The sequence below is a fragment of the Artemia franciscana genome, chromosome 5 (genome assembly GCF_032884065.1).
Source record: "Artemia franciscana chromosome 5, ASM3288406v1, whole genome shotgun sequence".
In the NCBI taxonomy this organism is placed as follows: Eukaryota; Metazoa; Arthropoda; class Branchiopoda; order Anostraca; family Artemiidae; genus Artemia; species Artemia franciscana.
This window is the reverse complement of record NC_088867.1, coordinates 37,098,718-37,115,316: the sequence shown is the minus strand read 5'-3', so window position 1 is coordinate 37,115,316 and position 16,599 is coordinate 37,098,718. Positions and strand designations below refer to the sequence as shown.

Below are 16,599 nucleotides of genomic sequence, written 5' to 3'. Positions count from 1 at the left end.
ACTACTTTTGACTTTTAACCGAAAGCTCATGAATTGGGTGCTAAATAAATGTATATATATATATATATATATATATATATATATATATATATATATATATATATATATATATATATATATGTTTATGTATATAAAAAAAAGGTAAAGGATACGGCATTAGACTTGTCCGTACTGTGACCCTTTTTTTTGCATGGGCTAGTGTTCGAGCCTTCTGCCTGAAGCCCAAAATTTATTTCTTATAATGTTCATTTGTTACGGAAGTATCAGAAGTGGGTTACTTCTTTTTAACCACACCGTACTACTTTTATCAAATCCTTTATTAAAATAAACGAAAGTATCTCTAAAATGCATGAAACTCATCCAATGGCAATTGTTTGAAAATGATTGCAATATACGGTAATATTTGTGAAATGTATTTTTTATGTCTTTATATCTCCACTTTATATGCATTTTTTTTTCAACTCCTACTCTGTGCGCTAAAGTTACCTTCTTCCCTGCACTCCTCCTAAAGCGAATACTCAAACGCAAGAGATATTGGAATGGAATGAAAATTATTTTCCCAGCGCCTCAAGACGCTCATACTAAACGCAAAAAAAAAACAGAAGTCTGTTTTTATGGCACTTGGTATTAACCAAATGACATATAGCAATCGCAAATTCTGTCGGTCTGTCTGTCGGTCCCGGTTTTGCTACTTTAGGCACTTCCAGGTAAGCTAGGACGATGGAATTTAGCAGGTGTATCAGGGACCGGACCAGATTAAAGAAGAAATAGATTTTTCCTGATTTGACCATCTGGGGGGAGTAGGGGGCCGGTTAATTCGAAAAGAAGTAGAAAAAATGAAGTATTTTTAACTTACGAACGGTTCATCAGATCTTAATGAAATTTGATGCTTGGAAGGATATTATGTTTCAGAGCTCTTGTTTTAAATCCCGACCGGATCTGGTGACATTGGGGGGAGTTGGGAGGGGGAAACCTAAAATCTTGGAAAACACTTAGAGTGGAGGGATCGGGATGAAACTTGGTGGGAAAAATAAGCACAAGTCCTAGATACATGACTGACATACTGGAATAGATCCGCTCTCTTTGGGGTAGTTGGGGGGGGGGGGTTAATTTTGAAAATTGGAAAAATTAGGTATTTTTAACTTACGAACGGGTCATTGGATCTTAATGAAATTTGATATTTAGAAGGATATCGCGTCTCAAAGCTATTATTTTAAATCCCGACCGGATCTGGTGACACTGCGGGGAGTTTGGGGGAGAGCATAAAATCATGGAAAACGCTTAGAGTGCAGGGATCGGGATGAAACTTGGCGGGGAAAATAAGCAGAAGTCTTGGATACGTGATTGACATAATTGGAACGGATCGGCTCTATTTGGGGAATTGGGGAGGGGGTAATTCTGAAAAATTAGAAAAAATGACGTATTTTTAACTTACGAAGGGGTGATCTGATCTTCATGAAACTTCATATTTAGATGGATCTCGTAACTCAGATCTCTTATTTTAAATATTAACCGGATCCAGCGTCATTGGGGGGGGGGCGGAAATCTTAGAAAATACTTAAAGCTGAGAGATCAGGATGAAACTGGATGGGAAGAATAAAAACAAGTCTAAGATACGTGACTGACATAACCGGACTGGATCCGTTCTCTTTGGTGGAGCTGGGGGGAGGGGGGGTAATTCGGAAAATGAGGTATTTGTAACTTACGAACGGATGATCAGATCTTAATGAAATTTGATATTGAGAAGGATCTCGTGCTTTAAAACTTTTACTTTAAATCCCGACCAGATTTTGTGACATTGGGGGGAGTTGGAGGGGGAAACTGGAATTCTTGGAAAACGTGAAAATTGGGGTGTTTTTATCTTACGAACAGGTGATCGGATCTTAATTTAACTTGATGTGTAGGAAGATCTTATGTCTCATATGCTCCATTTTCGACTCCAATTGAATCCGGGGACACAGGGGGTTGGAGGAGGGAAACAGAAATCTTGGAAAACGCTTAGAGTGAGAGATCAGGATGAAACTTGATGGGAAGAAAAAGTACAAGTTCTAGATCCGTGATTATTCATAATTGGAACGGATCCTTTCTCTTTGGAGGAGCTTGGGGCTGTTATTTGGAAAAATTAGAAAAATTGAGGTATTTTTAACTTGAGAATGGGTGACCGGATCTTAATGAAATTTGATATTTAGAAGAAATATATGTCTCAGAGCTTTTATTTTAAATCTCCACCAGATCTGTTGACATTGAAGGGAGTTGGAGGGGGAGGTCGGAAATCTTCGAAAACGCTTAGAGGAATCGGGATTAAGCTTGGTGGATAGAATAAGCAAATGTAGTAGATACGTGATTGACGTAACCGTACTGGATTCGCTCTTTTTGTGGGAGTTGGGGAAGGGGTTCAGTGCTTTGGCGAGTTTAGTACTTCTGGAAGTGCTAGGACGATGAAAATTGGTAGGCGTGTCAGGGAGCTTTACAAATTGACTTGATAAAGTCGTTTTCCCAGATTCGACCATCTGGGGGGCCAAAGGGAGAGGAAAAATTAGAAAAAATGAGGTATCTATAACTTACGAGTGGGTGATCGGATCTAATAATTTTGATATTTAGAAGGACATCGTGACTCAGAGCTCTTATTTTAAATTCCGACCGGCATTAAGCCTCTGATTTTCCTTTTAAATCAATCTATTGATTCGTAGAATTTTTTTAGAGATCATACCATATGAGCTCTTTTCTCTTAGCTCTTCTGGCCTCGTCACAAGTGCCATACGAGCTCTTAGCTCTTGTTTTTTGTTTTTTTTTTGCTGCAAAAAAAAATCCTTGCAGCATTTTGAAAGGTTTACCGGTAAATAAACATTTGCAATTACTCGAAAACTATGTTTGTTGCAATAAATTTTTTTTCAGTGTATCACTAATAAAACATTTGTGTTAGAGATGGGGAACTGAAGAGGGGGAAACATTTCTCACATACAGAATGTCTGTTGTCCGTTTATGTTTCAAAATCGCGCATCAGGCCTACTTTCATGTTGAATTTTTTTTCAATGAATGGCTCAAGTTTCAAACGCTCAAACCCTAATGGCGTCCATTTTTACTAACAACGAATGACCCTACTATGAAAAGCGTTATATACTTAAATCCTATTTATATACTTATAACATTACCTCCTTACCTCCAAACTTATAACCTCCAAATATTCATTTTTTCTTCAAAGGAATTAACTAGTCCACTTTGATAAAACCGTTCTTTATTCATCTTCAAGGATATCTATTTGAGAAACTCACAAAATCTCTTTAGAAAACTAAATGGGACTTGGATAATATACTATTAAGATAAAGCTACAGACTAGTCACTAGGCTTATTCTAAGATTTGGCAGGTCATTTTTTTCTTCTCTGCTCTTATTTTCAATAGCCTTATGGAGCAAATTGATCGGAAAAATAGGCCGTCATAGAAAACTATCTCTAATAAAAGAAAGATTACAAGGGAATCTGAGAGATTTCCAGTTTATATGCCAGGATTTCAAATGAAACGCCAATAGTCTGGATTTTACTTGTTCTTATCAAATTCTGAAGCGTTTACAAAACGGTATTATGTCATGCAGTTTAGCTTCCTTAAAGAACTTTCAAATTTGATAAAAGGTAGCCTGTGTCTACTAAATTTGCATTTCCTGAATGTATTTAAAAAATAATCAAACAGCTCGTGGTAACGAACTGTAGTAAGGAGCGACCCGGCTCAATAGTGGCCGAACTCTAAGTAAACGGAGTTTTTATAACAATAGTTGCATCAAAAGAATCGCATTTTAATGCTGATTTCAAATATATAAGTTTCATTAAGTTTAGACTTGCCCATCAAAAGTTAACTGAGAAAATTTGCCTTATTTTAGAAAATATGGGAAAACACCCTTAAAGTCATAGAATCTTAACGAAAACCACACCATCAGATTCAGCGTATCAGAGAACCCCACAGTAGAAGTTTCAAGCTCGGAATTTTGCATTTTTTTGCCACAAGACAGATCACGGATGCGTGTTTAGTTTGTTTTTTTTTTTGTTTTATTTTTTTTTTTTTTTTTTTTTTCTTTCCAAGGGTGATCGTATCGACCCAGTGGTCCTAGAATGTCGTGAGAGAGCTCATTCTAACGGAAATTGAAAGTTCTAGTGCCCTTTTTAAGTAACCAAAAAAATTGGAGGGCACCTCCCACGCTCATTTTTTTCCCAAAGTCACCGGATCAAAATTCTGAGATAGCCATTTTATTCAGTATAGTCAAAAAAAACTAATAACTATGTCTTTGGGGACGACTTACTCACCCACAGTCCCTGTGGGAGGGGCCGCAAGTTACAAACTTTGACCAGTGTTTACTTGTAGTAATGGTTAATGGGAGGTGTACAGACGCTTTCAGGGGGATTTGTTGGTTGGGAGAGGGGTTGAGGGGAGGGGGTTATGCGTGGGGGGAACTTTCCGGGAGGAATTATCATGGGGGAAGAAAATTTCCATGAAGGGGGCGCAGGATTTTTTAGCATGTTTTTAAAGAACAATGAAAAAATAAATATGAAAAGGTTTTTTAAACTAAAAGTAAGGAGAAGCATTAAAGCTTAAAAAGAACAGAAATTATTACGCATATGAGGGGCTCACCTCCTCCTAATACCTCGCTCTTTACGCTAAAGTAATTTTCAGGTTTCATTCTTATGGAATTGGGACAAAATTTAAGCTTTAGTGTAAAGAGCGAGGTATTGACGAGGGGATGAACCCCCCTCATATACAAAATAAAAACATACGAATATAGAAGTTCGTTACGTAAGTTAATTCGTAAGTTACGAATATTTTTACTAATAAAAACGTTCGTAAAAAATTAAAAGTTTTAGTTGGCTTTTTAAATAACCAAAAAATTGGAGGGTAAACTAGGCCTACCCCCCCCCCCTCCTTTTTTCTCAAAATAGCCCAAACTGTGAGAAAGCCATTTAGCCATAAAAATACATTAATATGCAAATTTCATTTTAATTATTCATATGCGGAGAGCCAATTCCAAAAATAGGTTTTTTAACTAAAAGTAAGGAGCGATATTAAAACTTAAAACAAACAGAAATTACTCCGTATATGGAAGGGGCTGTTCCCTCCTCATCGCCCCGCTCTTTACGCTAAAGGTTTTTACTGTTTTAAAAAGTAGAATTGGGAGAAAGAGCCAAAAAACCTGTTTTTTTTAATTTAATTAACAAAAGAGAGATTTTCGAGAAAATGTATTCTCGCGTCTAGATTATCCCCACACTGATATATTTAATAATGATTTTTTCATCCTACTCAAACATAAATACCAGCTCCATTAACAGGGTGAAGGTCAAGAGCCTGACACACCCCAAGTGCTTTTTGGAGAGCTGAGTCCCTGCTCACTCAAAAGTGAAAAGGATGTACAAGCCTCTAAACGTGACTATATTCAAAATAACTCACCCTGGTTTCAAACCACAGCAATAGAAATTAGCATTCTTTATATTAAGGCTATTCCATTAGATCGGACAAAAAAAAACCTAAGAAATAGAAATAAATCAAGCCTAGACGTAAACGAGAGTCAAGCCCATTCCAAATTATTAAAATAAGTTTCAAAACTGCATGTTTTTGGTTGCTAAATGGCTAAGAATAAATTAAGAGCGAGGCGTTGAAGAGGGAAAACCCCTTTTATGTACGGAATAACTTCTGTTCGTCTAAAGTTTGAATGTCGCTCTTTACTTGCAGAGACTAAAATAGCCAAGACATCGAGTGGGTTCTTACAGTTGAGAAGCGTGTGCAAGAAGACTTATCTCTTATGAAGATAAGTCTGCGAACCAAAGATTAGAATATTGAAAGCATCAGCGATGAAAGCGACCAAGTATAGTTCTTCAGCGTGGGCACTCCGAAAGAAAAAGGAGGATTTATTAGATTTTTTCCAGAGAAATAGGTTACTAATTATTTTGGGTACATGTCTGGCTGACCGTACCTTAAACAGAAGGCTGTACAAAAATGTGGTTCAATCTCGCCTTCTGGGGCTATAATGAGAGAAACGTTGGGATGGCTAGGACACGTTCTGTGGATGAAGGATGACAGATTGCTTAAAATTGTCCTTGTCAGCCAGCCATCTAGGGCCACACAAAAAGCAGGTCATCCCTGGATAGGATGGGAAAATTTCGTAAGGAAAGATTTGAGGGATATGGGAGCTACTTTTCAGGCTATACATAAGGAGGCTTTGAATAAATTGGGATGGAAGAGGAGCGTGCATAGTTGCCTCAGCGACCTTAGTGCTACAGTTAGTTTTTAGTAGTAGCAGTGGTAGTAATATTATTTTTCTTTCTTCCCTTTAAATTTACTTTCCTTTGATGTTGTGTCAATTTCAACAAAGTAAAAACGTTAATTTTACCAATTAAAAAGCATTTTCACCCATTACTTTGGCTGCCGAATCCTATGCTTGTGCAGCTGGAGGAACCACAAGGTTTGATTTTTTCTTACGTAAATACAAAATCAGAATTTACAAATAATTCTGACTTAATGTTTCAGTACTGGAAACCCAACTTTTGTGAAGAGGCCGACCATGAGAGTACGTATTCCCTGGGTTTGGGCAAAAGTATGGATGATTAATTTCATTCCATAACTGGTCAGGAAGAGGGTTAAAGGATAATGAAAAAGTGGAATTAATTGGGGAACATATAGAAAGAAAACTGAAAAGAAGATACAGTCACAAAAGACTTTTCCAGCCACTCGTTCATAAATGCCCTTGAAAGAATGAGCATCCTGTGAAGCTTGTAATGGAATAGGTTGATTATCCGGGACATTTATTAAATATATACAGAATTGGAAACATCGATGAGTTCCGATCTCTCCACTGGTCACTAAGAAAGTTTATTATAAGGACATTGTACCTTAGTTAATCACATTTTTAATGCCCAAATTTGCCAGTAATGACCAAAGAAGATGGTAGTTTGGTAAATTTCAAAAGCTATTTAATGCCATCATATAAGCTTCGTATACACTCTTACATTAAAAAAAAATCCTAGAACTTAAAAATGAACAGAAATTATTCCGTATACAAGGGGGGCTGCCCCTTCTAAACCCTTCCCTCTTAACATTGAAGTTCTATAGTCCTGTAAAAATATTTGTAATCCAAATCAACGGCCTTTATGGTTGAGCAGTCGTTCCTAAGAAATTAGAACAAAAGTGAACAAAGTTCCCTTTTTGGAATTTCAAGCATGCCACTACCCCCCCCCCCCCTATCCCTGCGTTGCAGTAATACCTTTAAAACTGGAAAGCTCAGAACGGGATTTTAAATAATTTTTATCCGACTTGCTATTTTGAAATTTTCACCTGATGGCTATTTGATACCCTCAAATTCAAGAGTTTGAGGAACCAGTTTAGTGCCCATAAGTGATTTCTCTGTGTCAATGATGGTTCCATTTGTGCATAATTTGTATTACCCGTTCATGTGGAGGAGCATTATTTATAAATTTGTTAAACGAGCTTGAAAAAAAAAATGTATTGTTGTTGTCACTGTACGTTATGGCATATAAAACGTCAAGGCAGACTTATCTCCTTTATCATAACATTTCTAAATGAATGCAGTCACAACGTATTTACATTCACGAGTGCAGCAAAATGTTAAACATCGTTTGATACTAGAAATGATATACTAACCCAAGTTTTGTACCAATGAAATTAAATAACGATATTGAAGATTAAGCAGAATAGAAAAGGGAGAGATTTGAGGGGGGCTTCCCCCTAATCATCCTCCTCCTCCACTCTTTACTCTAAACTTTTGTAAAACTACGCTGAAGCATTTGCGAGTTGAACAAATGTAGTTAATAGGTAACTGCAAGGGTTTATTTACATTTTTTTTTTTCAAAATTTGGCTAAAAATGTTAGAGTTTAAAGCATATCCATATTAATGAAATTTTCCATTGTTAAGGAAACATAGAATATACATTTTATCCCATTCCTATTGCTCTTCAGTGCTCTTCAGTGCTTCAGCAGTCGTTCCTAAAGTATTGGAGAAAAAACGAGCTTTAGTGTAAAGAGCGGGTTTAGCAGGGAGTAGTCCTCTTCGTATTGCATTGCATTGCATTTTTATTTTAATCATTGGCCCCTTCGGTTCAAAAAATTGAGGCTCTTTTTAAATTTTATTAAATTGCTTAAAATATAAAAAACTTGTGATTGCACAAATATTTGAATATAGTTTGACAATGGATTAAAGCAATTCGAAACCTTAAAAACGAAAACCAAAATTTTGAAGTTTAGTAGAAATTGTTGAAGTTTAGAATGCTTGCTGCTCAAAGAAAATTTGTCAAAGTGTCAATTAACGTCAAAAAGAAATTATTATTGAATTGCTTAAAATGTAAAAAACTGGTGATTGCACAAATATTTCTATATATTTTGACAATGAATTAAAGCAATTCGAAACCTTAAAACAGAAAACTAAACCAATTTACGTCATCAATTCGATCCAAAAATGACATAGCGTTGCCAGGACCCAGAACACAAGGGACAATGAGAAACCAAATATAGAAGCCTGCCGTGTGCCATGCTGGGCCCAACGGGAACCGGTGGCAAAGCCGCAGGGATCCAGCACTGTCTGTGGTTAGAACCCAAGGGACAATGAGAATCCATATATAGAAGCCTGCCGCGTGCCATGATGGGGTCCAGCGACGAAACCGCCGGGACCCAGCACTGTCTGCGGTTAGAACACAAGGGACGATGAGAATCCATATATAGAAATCTGCCGCGTGCCATGCTGGGCCCCGCGGGGACCGGTGGCAAGGCCGCCAGGACCCAGCTAGTATATATATATATATATATATATATATATATATATATATATATATATATATATATATATATATATATATATATATATATATATATATATATATATATATATATATATATATATATATATATATATATATATATATATATATATATATATATATATATATATATATATATATATATATATATATATATATATATATATATATATATATATATATATATATATATATATATATATATATATATATATATATATATATATATATATATATATATATATATATATATGATTTGAAACAAAAGCTCTGAGACATGGGTTCCTTCTAAATATCAAATTTCATTAAGACCCGGTCACCCGTTCTTAAGTTAAAAATACCTCAATTTTTCTAATTTTTCCAAATTAACACCCCCAGGTGCCCAAAGAGAACGGATTCGTTCCAATTATGTTAATCGCGTATCTATAACTTGTGCTTATTCTTCCCATCAAGTTTCGTCCCGATCTCTCCACTCTAAGCGTTTTCTAAGAATTCCGGTTTCCAAGATTTCTGTTTCACCGCCCCCACAACCCACTATGCCCCGGATCCGATTTGAATTGAAAATGTAGCATCTGAGACATAAGATCCTTCTATATATCAAGTTTTATTAAGATTCGATCACTCATTCGTAAGATAAAGATACCTCAATTTTCACGTTTTCCAAGAATTCCGGCTTCCCCCTCCAACTCCCCCCAATGTCGCCAGATCTGGTCGGTATCTAAAATGAGAGCTTTAAAAAACAAGATCCTTCTAAATATCAAATTTCACTAAGATCTGATCACCGTTCGTAAGTTACAAATACCTCATTTTTTCTAATTTTTCCGAATTACCCCCCCCCCAACTCCACCAAAGAGAACAGATCCAGTCCGTTCATGTTAGTCACGTATCTTGGACTTGTGCTAATTCTTCCCACCAAGTTTCATCCTGACCTCTCCGCTTTAAGCGTTCTCAAAGATTTCCGATCCCCCCAACTCCCCCCCCCCCCGATGACATTGGATCCGGTCGGGATTTACGTTACGAGATCTAAGTTACGAGGTCCTTCTAAATACGAAATTTTATTAAGATCCGATCACTCCTTCGTAATTTAAAAATACCTCATTTTTTCTAATTTTTTTAGAATTAACCCCCCCCCCTAACTCCCCCAAAGAGAGCGGATCCGTTCCGGTTATATCAATCACGTATCCAGGACTTCTGCTTATTTTTCCTACCAAGTTTCATCCCGATCCCTCCACTATAAGTGTTTTCCAAGATATTAGGTCCCCCCTAATCCCCCCCCCAATGTCACCGGATCAGGTCGGGATTTAAAATAAGAGTTCTGAGACATGATTTCCTTCTAAATATCAAATTTCATTAAGATCCGGTCACCCGTTCGTAAGTTAAAAACCTATTTTTTTCTAATTTTTTCCAATTTAACCGTCCCCCCACTCCCCACCCCCAGATAGTGGAATCGGGGAAATTAAAATCTCTAATTTAGATTGTAATTCTGATTCCTGATACGCCTGCCAAATTTGGTCGTCCTAGCTTACCTGGAAGTGCCTAATCTAGCAAAACCGGCACTGACAGACCGACCGACCGACAAAATTTGCGATCGCTATATGTCACTTTGTAAGATACCAAGTGCCATAAGAACCTGACAAATTTGCTCAGGCTCGTAACTTTTGATGTATCTAAACCCTTCGCTCTTAACACTAAAGTTCTATAGGGCTGTAAAAATATTGATTCTTTTGATGTATCTATTGATGTTAAAATACCGATTTTTAAAGTTTCGGTTACTATTCAGCCGAGTCATTCCTTACTTACAGTTTTTTTAATACGAACTGTTTGATAATGCAGATTTTATGTGATGATACCAATGACGAGCAACTTTAAGGCTAATAAATTCTGCATAATACACCTAGTATAAACTATGGATTTTTTTTTTTGTTAAACTGTCATAAAAACTTCGCTTTTCAGTGTTTCGGCTTCTATTGACAAGAGTCACTCTTTGCTTATTGTTTATTATTATAAACTGTTTGATCCGTGATTCTTTTAAATTTGAGGGAGGTTACTAGTTTCTACTTCAAATCCCATTTTGGCATTCGAATTTAATATTCGTACAATAATGCTTCAAGAACGATATTGATGCCTGAAATGTGGGTCCCTTCCAAATATTTATTAGGAGGTTGATCTGAAATATCAAAATATGTATTCAGGTAATCATTTTCAAAGTTTTCAAAAAGAGTTCTTCGAAGATCTGTTTTATGGGGATGTCTCCCATGGATGCAGCCAGGAAGGCTAGGGGGCACACTACCTTGGGAAACAAGAAGATGTTGAAAAATCTATATAAACAGAAAAATAACAAAAGCCCGGTAGCACTCACCCTGTACCCCTAAGAAATTCCCTAGTGGCACTCGCAATACCTTTTTCTCTACCTTTTCGACCAGTAAGCATATGAATGGAATTTTTACTCTCCATAGAAAAAAAAATAAAATGAGAGGTGATCTATCACCTTGTATAGGCTTAGTAAAAAACATTCCTGTGAATGACAGGAAATTAGGAACTAGTTTCTATACGCCTCCCTCTAAACCTCCATCCATATTTTTCTTAATTCTCAAGGAGAGTTATAATATTTGAACGTAAAAACGCACTTTTTTATGCCTCAGGAAGACTCACCCCCTCCCCGCATGCAAAACTTCCTCAACCCTCCTCCGTAATACCTGTTGGACAATTATACACCAGAGTATATAATTTTTTTCAAGCTTCAAATGAATGAGTTTAGTCTAAAACTTTAAAATATATATCAATTTTAAATGTTTATTTTGCACGGACTACGTCCATCTTTAGGAACGAATGCACCATCGTGGGGTGGTAAAGAGTGCCTTAAAGAGGGGAAAGCTCATTATATATTTTTTTTTTATAATTTTAATTGACTAGCTCCCTAAGAATTTTTATTTGGGTGGTTTTTACACCCTTGTCGCCATTGGCACAATATTTCTGTTACTTGAAAAGAGCACAAGGTTTTGAATTTTCCATTAAAAAAAAGTCTTCGCAAGATTTCGATACGATCATCCTCGAAGAAAAAAAATAAACAAATATCTTTGATCCTTCTTCTCGAGAAAAACACAAAATTTAAGATTTTGAAGACAGAAGCTTCAAACCTCTGCGTCAGAGGTCTCTGGAAAGTTGAATTTGATAGTGTAATTTTCATCAAGGCCACTCGCCCGTTGGGGGTGTTTTCCCCTTTTTCCAAAATCTGACCAATATTCTCAGGTTCGTAGCTTTTGGTGGGAAATTTTGCATTTAACGAGTTATACATATTTATAATCAACATAAAAAGCCGTTTATATTGATGCAAAACTTCCTTTAGAGTTTTGGTTACCATTAGCCTGAGAAACTCCTTACTTACAGCTCTTTACCACCTACTGTTTGACAAAATACCTTTCTTTATATAAAATGTTCACTTGCTTGGTTAGACGGGCATCAGACGACCTATTGTGCTTAAATATTACTGGTTGTAGCAATACGTTACCAGGGATATACTTTATCTCAGTTGAACCCACTTTCGCACCCTAGCTTCTCAATCAAGAGGCCTGCCAATGGAAAACCAATTTTGAGGAAGAAAAAAGACCATATAAGGTTGCTTTTCATAATCGCATGTTTGTGGATAAGCATTTTGGTTCCTAGCAGTAAATGCAACCACAAAAAAAACTTTGTATGTCACTCGAAAGGGCCAGATTTTGAGCAAATGACTAATTCCTCGAAAAACTAACATCTTTTCATTTAGTCATTCGAATTCAGGAGAAGAGAAGAGTTCAGAATTTGGAGAGAGTTCAGAAATACTAAAATATATATTAAGATCAGCTTATTCAAGCTTTCCAAAACTTAGTCAGGGAGGAGGATTCTTAGAATCTACCTCAATTTGGGTCCTCAAAACCTCCCCTACCCCTTTCTGTGTATATGTACATCAAGATTCACGCTGTAAAAAAATTGCTCCTTAATCATAGTTCGTTACCATGAACTTTTTAATTTACACAAAGTTTTCGTTTAGATGTGGGTCAAAATTCCATATGCATTTGTTCGATTCTACATAATTTTAAAAATAAGTATTTGTAAATATACAAAAGTGAAAGCTTATAATCAAATTGACAGAAAGCTTAAATACTTCAATTTTTGCTCAAAAGAGTTAGGCAGATGCTAGTATTTTAGAACAATAGAAAGATAAATGAATAAATATGTTTGTAAACAGTCTAAATAGACCCTTTTTGCTCATCATATAGGTTAATCTCGTATTTTTATTATAAGCTCTAGCTTTCCATTTGATAAACTTTATATTAACATTTTTCTCATTCCGATTGGCATGATAAACAAACAGTGGGCTCATACCTTTGCTAAGTGAGCTTCAAAGAGCAGCAGTTCTTCCACATCACCTAAAAGGTCTCGCCTTCCTTTGCTTAGAAAAAGAAGAGTTTCTTCTATCAAATGCTTATAGGCTTTCATGTTCTTTCGGTTCTTCGCTCGATCTGTCTGATCACTATCAGATTTACGCGCTTTCGGGTGGAAACTAAAAGGAAAAGCAAACGCTAAAAGTGATTGAAGAGAAGTTCAGTCATCTTAATTTACTTTGGATGATAAAAACCACAAATTGTTCTCACTATTTTTGATTTTATGTCAGAAACTGAAGATCGCTATGAACGATGGCCTGTGAAATTAATCATGTCAAATGCAGAAATAAATGATGCTATAATTTCAACATATACAGAAGCCTTTGAGATAATACGTACTTGATAGTTTTTCCTACAGGCAGGTGATATAAAGTAGTATAATACCCATGTGCCCCCAATGTAGTTTTCTTTTTTTACGACCGCTTTACATAAAAGGGGTGGCTGTAAAAACTTGAAAGGGGACTAATTGGATGAAAACTCAAATATCTAGCACCAATTTCAAGAGTCGAAAGATATTGGTCTATTTTTGTCACCCAGCCTTCCGAAGCGTCCCATGATAAACGATCAACCTTTTGATAGTCCTTTTGTTAAGATTGTTGAAGGGTTTAATAATTTGCCTCTAGGAACGACATTTTCCCCACAGCCCCTGAGTATGGACCGTAAATTATGCAAATCGTCAATTGTTCTAAGAGAGCTATTAAAGGGTAAAAAGTGGGATTTGTTCTATCTAGGGAGCTTGGTTCAAAACTTTCAGGGGTCGTTCTCGAAGAACAAAGAGATAAAACTCAATAAAGAAACAAACAAAACTAGACTACAGCCAGTAGAAAAAACTGGTCGTCGTCTCGTTTTCTTTGTTTCTTCATTGAGTTTCATTTCTTTGTTCATTGTCATGGCAGGCAAGTTCGGCTTAAGACCTTTCAGGGATTATTCTCTGGGTCAAGAGAACTAAATATTTTATTGGGAGGAGGAGAATGTTACAGGGCCCAGGAATGAGTAAAAAAATGTTTCGAGTCCCGAAAAGGACCATAGACTCCTTTTTTACGATCGGCTTGAAACTTTTATCCTTAAGTCTTTCGAATAGAAGACTGCAATGCAGAAGTCAAATTAGAAAAAACTTGGTTCACGCGAAAACAGGGCCCGGAACAGGGTCAAAACTTATTCTTCTGAACGGTTTGATATAGTCCAAAAGACCGTTTATCCAGTTTACTCAAATCATTCAAGGATTGTTGATTGGGCTAAGGAAACCAAAATTTATGTTTAGAGGGTAAAGTTTTCAGAGGACCTTTACATTAGCCAGTTAGTTTGGGGTCTCCTTCTAAAAATGGGACCAAAAAGGGTCAAAACTATTCTTTCTAAAAAGTAACTTTTATCTTTGAGTTCTAGGATCAAGAAAATTTTAATACCAAAAAGAAAATAGAAAAAAACATTGGTTCCTCTGAAGAGAGCCAGAATGGGGCTAAAAGCCATTTATCCCGAACAAGCTTCCACCAGTAAGTTCCTTGGTGAGGTGGACCCTAATGTACCAAAAAAATATAGAATGGGATGCAAACCCCCCAAAAATGGGCAAAAGTTTTTTTTATTTATTGACCCCGTATCTAAAATTTTAATATCAAAGAATTCCAATTCACAAAAAAGGTCAGTTTACCCTAAGATTGGGCCCCAAAAATACAACAAACTTTTTTTCTGAACAGATGAAACTTAAAACCGTAAGTTCCTGTGTCAAGCGGATTCCAGGGCACAAGAAAACTGTATTTCGGGAATACGGTGCCCCTTAAAAAGAGGATCCAAAATAGGGTGAAATGGTACTGAGGGCCTAGAAACTTATTCTCCTTTTTATATCCCAAAAGAGCAAGTATACAAATCAACTTTTACCTATACAACACTCTAGGATATCTTTCAATATGCTTAAAAAGTTTTGAACATAAATATTATTCTAAAAAATTGACCGGCAATCTATGACCCGTGGGTAGACCGCTATAATAATTTCAAGTGACTCATATTAATTTCCGAATAAAAGTATAATATGTAAAAATGGATTAAATAGCATTAACATTAAACGAATATTTTGAAAAAAAAAAACAGTTGAATATAAGCAATACAGACAACATTTTAGTTCAATGACAAAGTTCTGATAACGATAAAAGGTGGAATACAACGACATTCGCAAAACAAATTTTGCTATCATTGAGCACGCTGGGTATGTCGTTTTCTCAATTCTAGATCATGTCCAGAAACAGAAGAATAGTGACGCAGCTACGCAGCTAAATAAGTACTACTTAGTTATCTTAGAAAAATAATTATGATTATTATTTTAAAAAAATACAATCATGGACAAAAAAGCTAAACAGAGGATATTTCACGACATGTAGACAAGATATATAAAAAATGGTTGTAAACTGAGATCTACTATATGTTTGAATGTAACTAACCAATAATTAAAATACTGAGCGGCATCTTACGTCGAAATATAAGGACGTGAATGAACCGAAAAACAAAGGTCAATCTGAATACATTACTAAACGTGTAATAAAGCTAGAGAAAAAAATAAATGCCAAAAGAGCTCTGTTATCAGCCACAATCACGCTGCCTCTGTCAGCCTTAGTGCAGCTCTTAGCGCCGATACCAGCGCAAAACTTTCTCCAAAGGACGATTTTTTTAAAAATAAAAATGATACGGCATTAGACTGTACAGTCCCTACCGGCGGTGCTGATCTCCATTTCTTGGCCCTTCAAAGAGGAAGTGCAATGGGGGGGGGGTTAACCATCCTGTGCTTTCGCCCACCCTTCCTGTTTACCTTCCCCAGATTTCTTCAGGTACCCATTTAGAGCTGGGTCGACTCTGGCTAAGCTTACAGAGTCACGCCACTGACCCCCGTCCCAAACTGAACAATTGGGTATACTGGGATTCGAACCCACGTCCTTTCAGACAAAGGATCCCCTCCCACACACAGCGCAACAGCCGACTCGGCTAGGACGGCTCCGATTTTTTATAAAACGTATCAATAAATGGGTTTTATACAATTGTTTAACGACACTGCTAATAAAAAAAAGAATTCCTGACAGAATCAAAAATCACATTGTCAGCTAAACTAGCTCATCATCAAGTCAAAGATTTCACCAAAAACAGATCAAAAAGAATTTGCTAGTAACATAATTCGCATTACAGTTGATGACAGTAAATTTACTAGCAGATTGTTTTAAAATGAAAATTTGATTAATCAAAATTATCGCACATTAAATCTTTCGTTGGAGAAATGGCCAAGTCTGCAATAATGACCAGTTGCCTTGGATTTCGAAGTATATTGAAGGATCATTTATCCCATATTTAGAGTTGATTGTTCTTATCATTAGGAACTAAGAATGTTAAAAGAACA

At 36.2% G+C, this 16,599-nt stretch overlaps 1 protein-coding gene across 2 annotated transcripts in view; it reads right to left on the bottom strand.

Annotated features, from left to right (window-relative positions):
- Window positions 1-16,599, bottom strand: part of LOC136027362 (neprilysin-1-like) — a 159,578-nt gene that overhangs the window by 67,296 nt on the left and 75,683 nt on the right. For both annotated transcript variants that reach the window (XM_065704529.1, XM_065704530.1), the window contains one exon: window positions 13,168-13,345. In XM_065704529.1, the coding sequence (XP_065560601.1) occupies window positions 13,168-13,345 (178 nt within the window). The remainder of the gene's footprint in view (window positions 1-13,167; window positions 13,346-16,599) is intronic.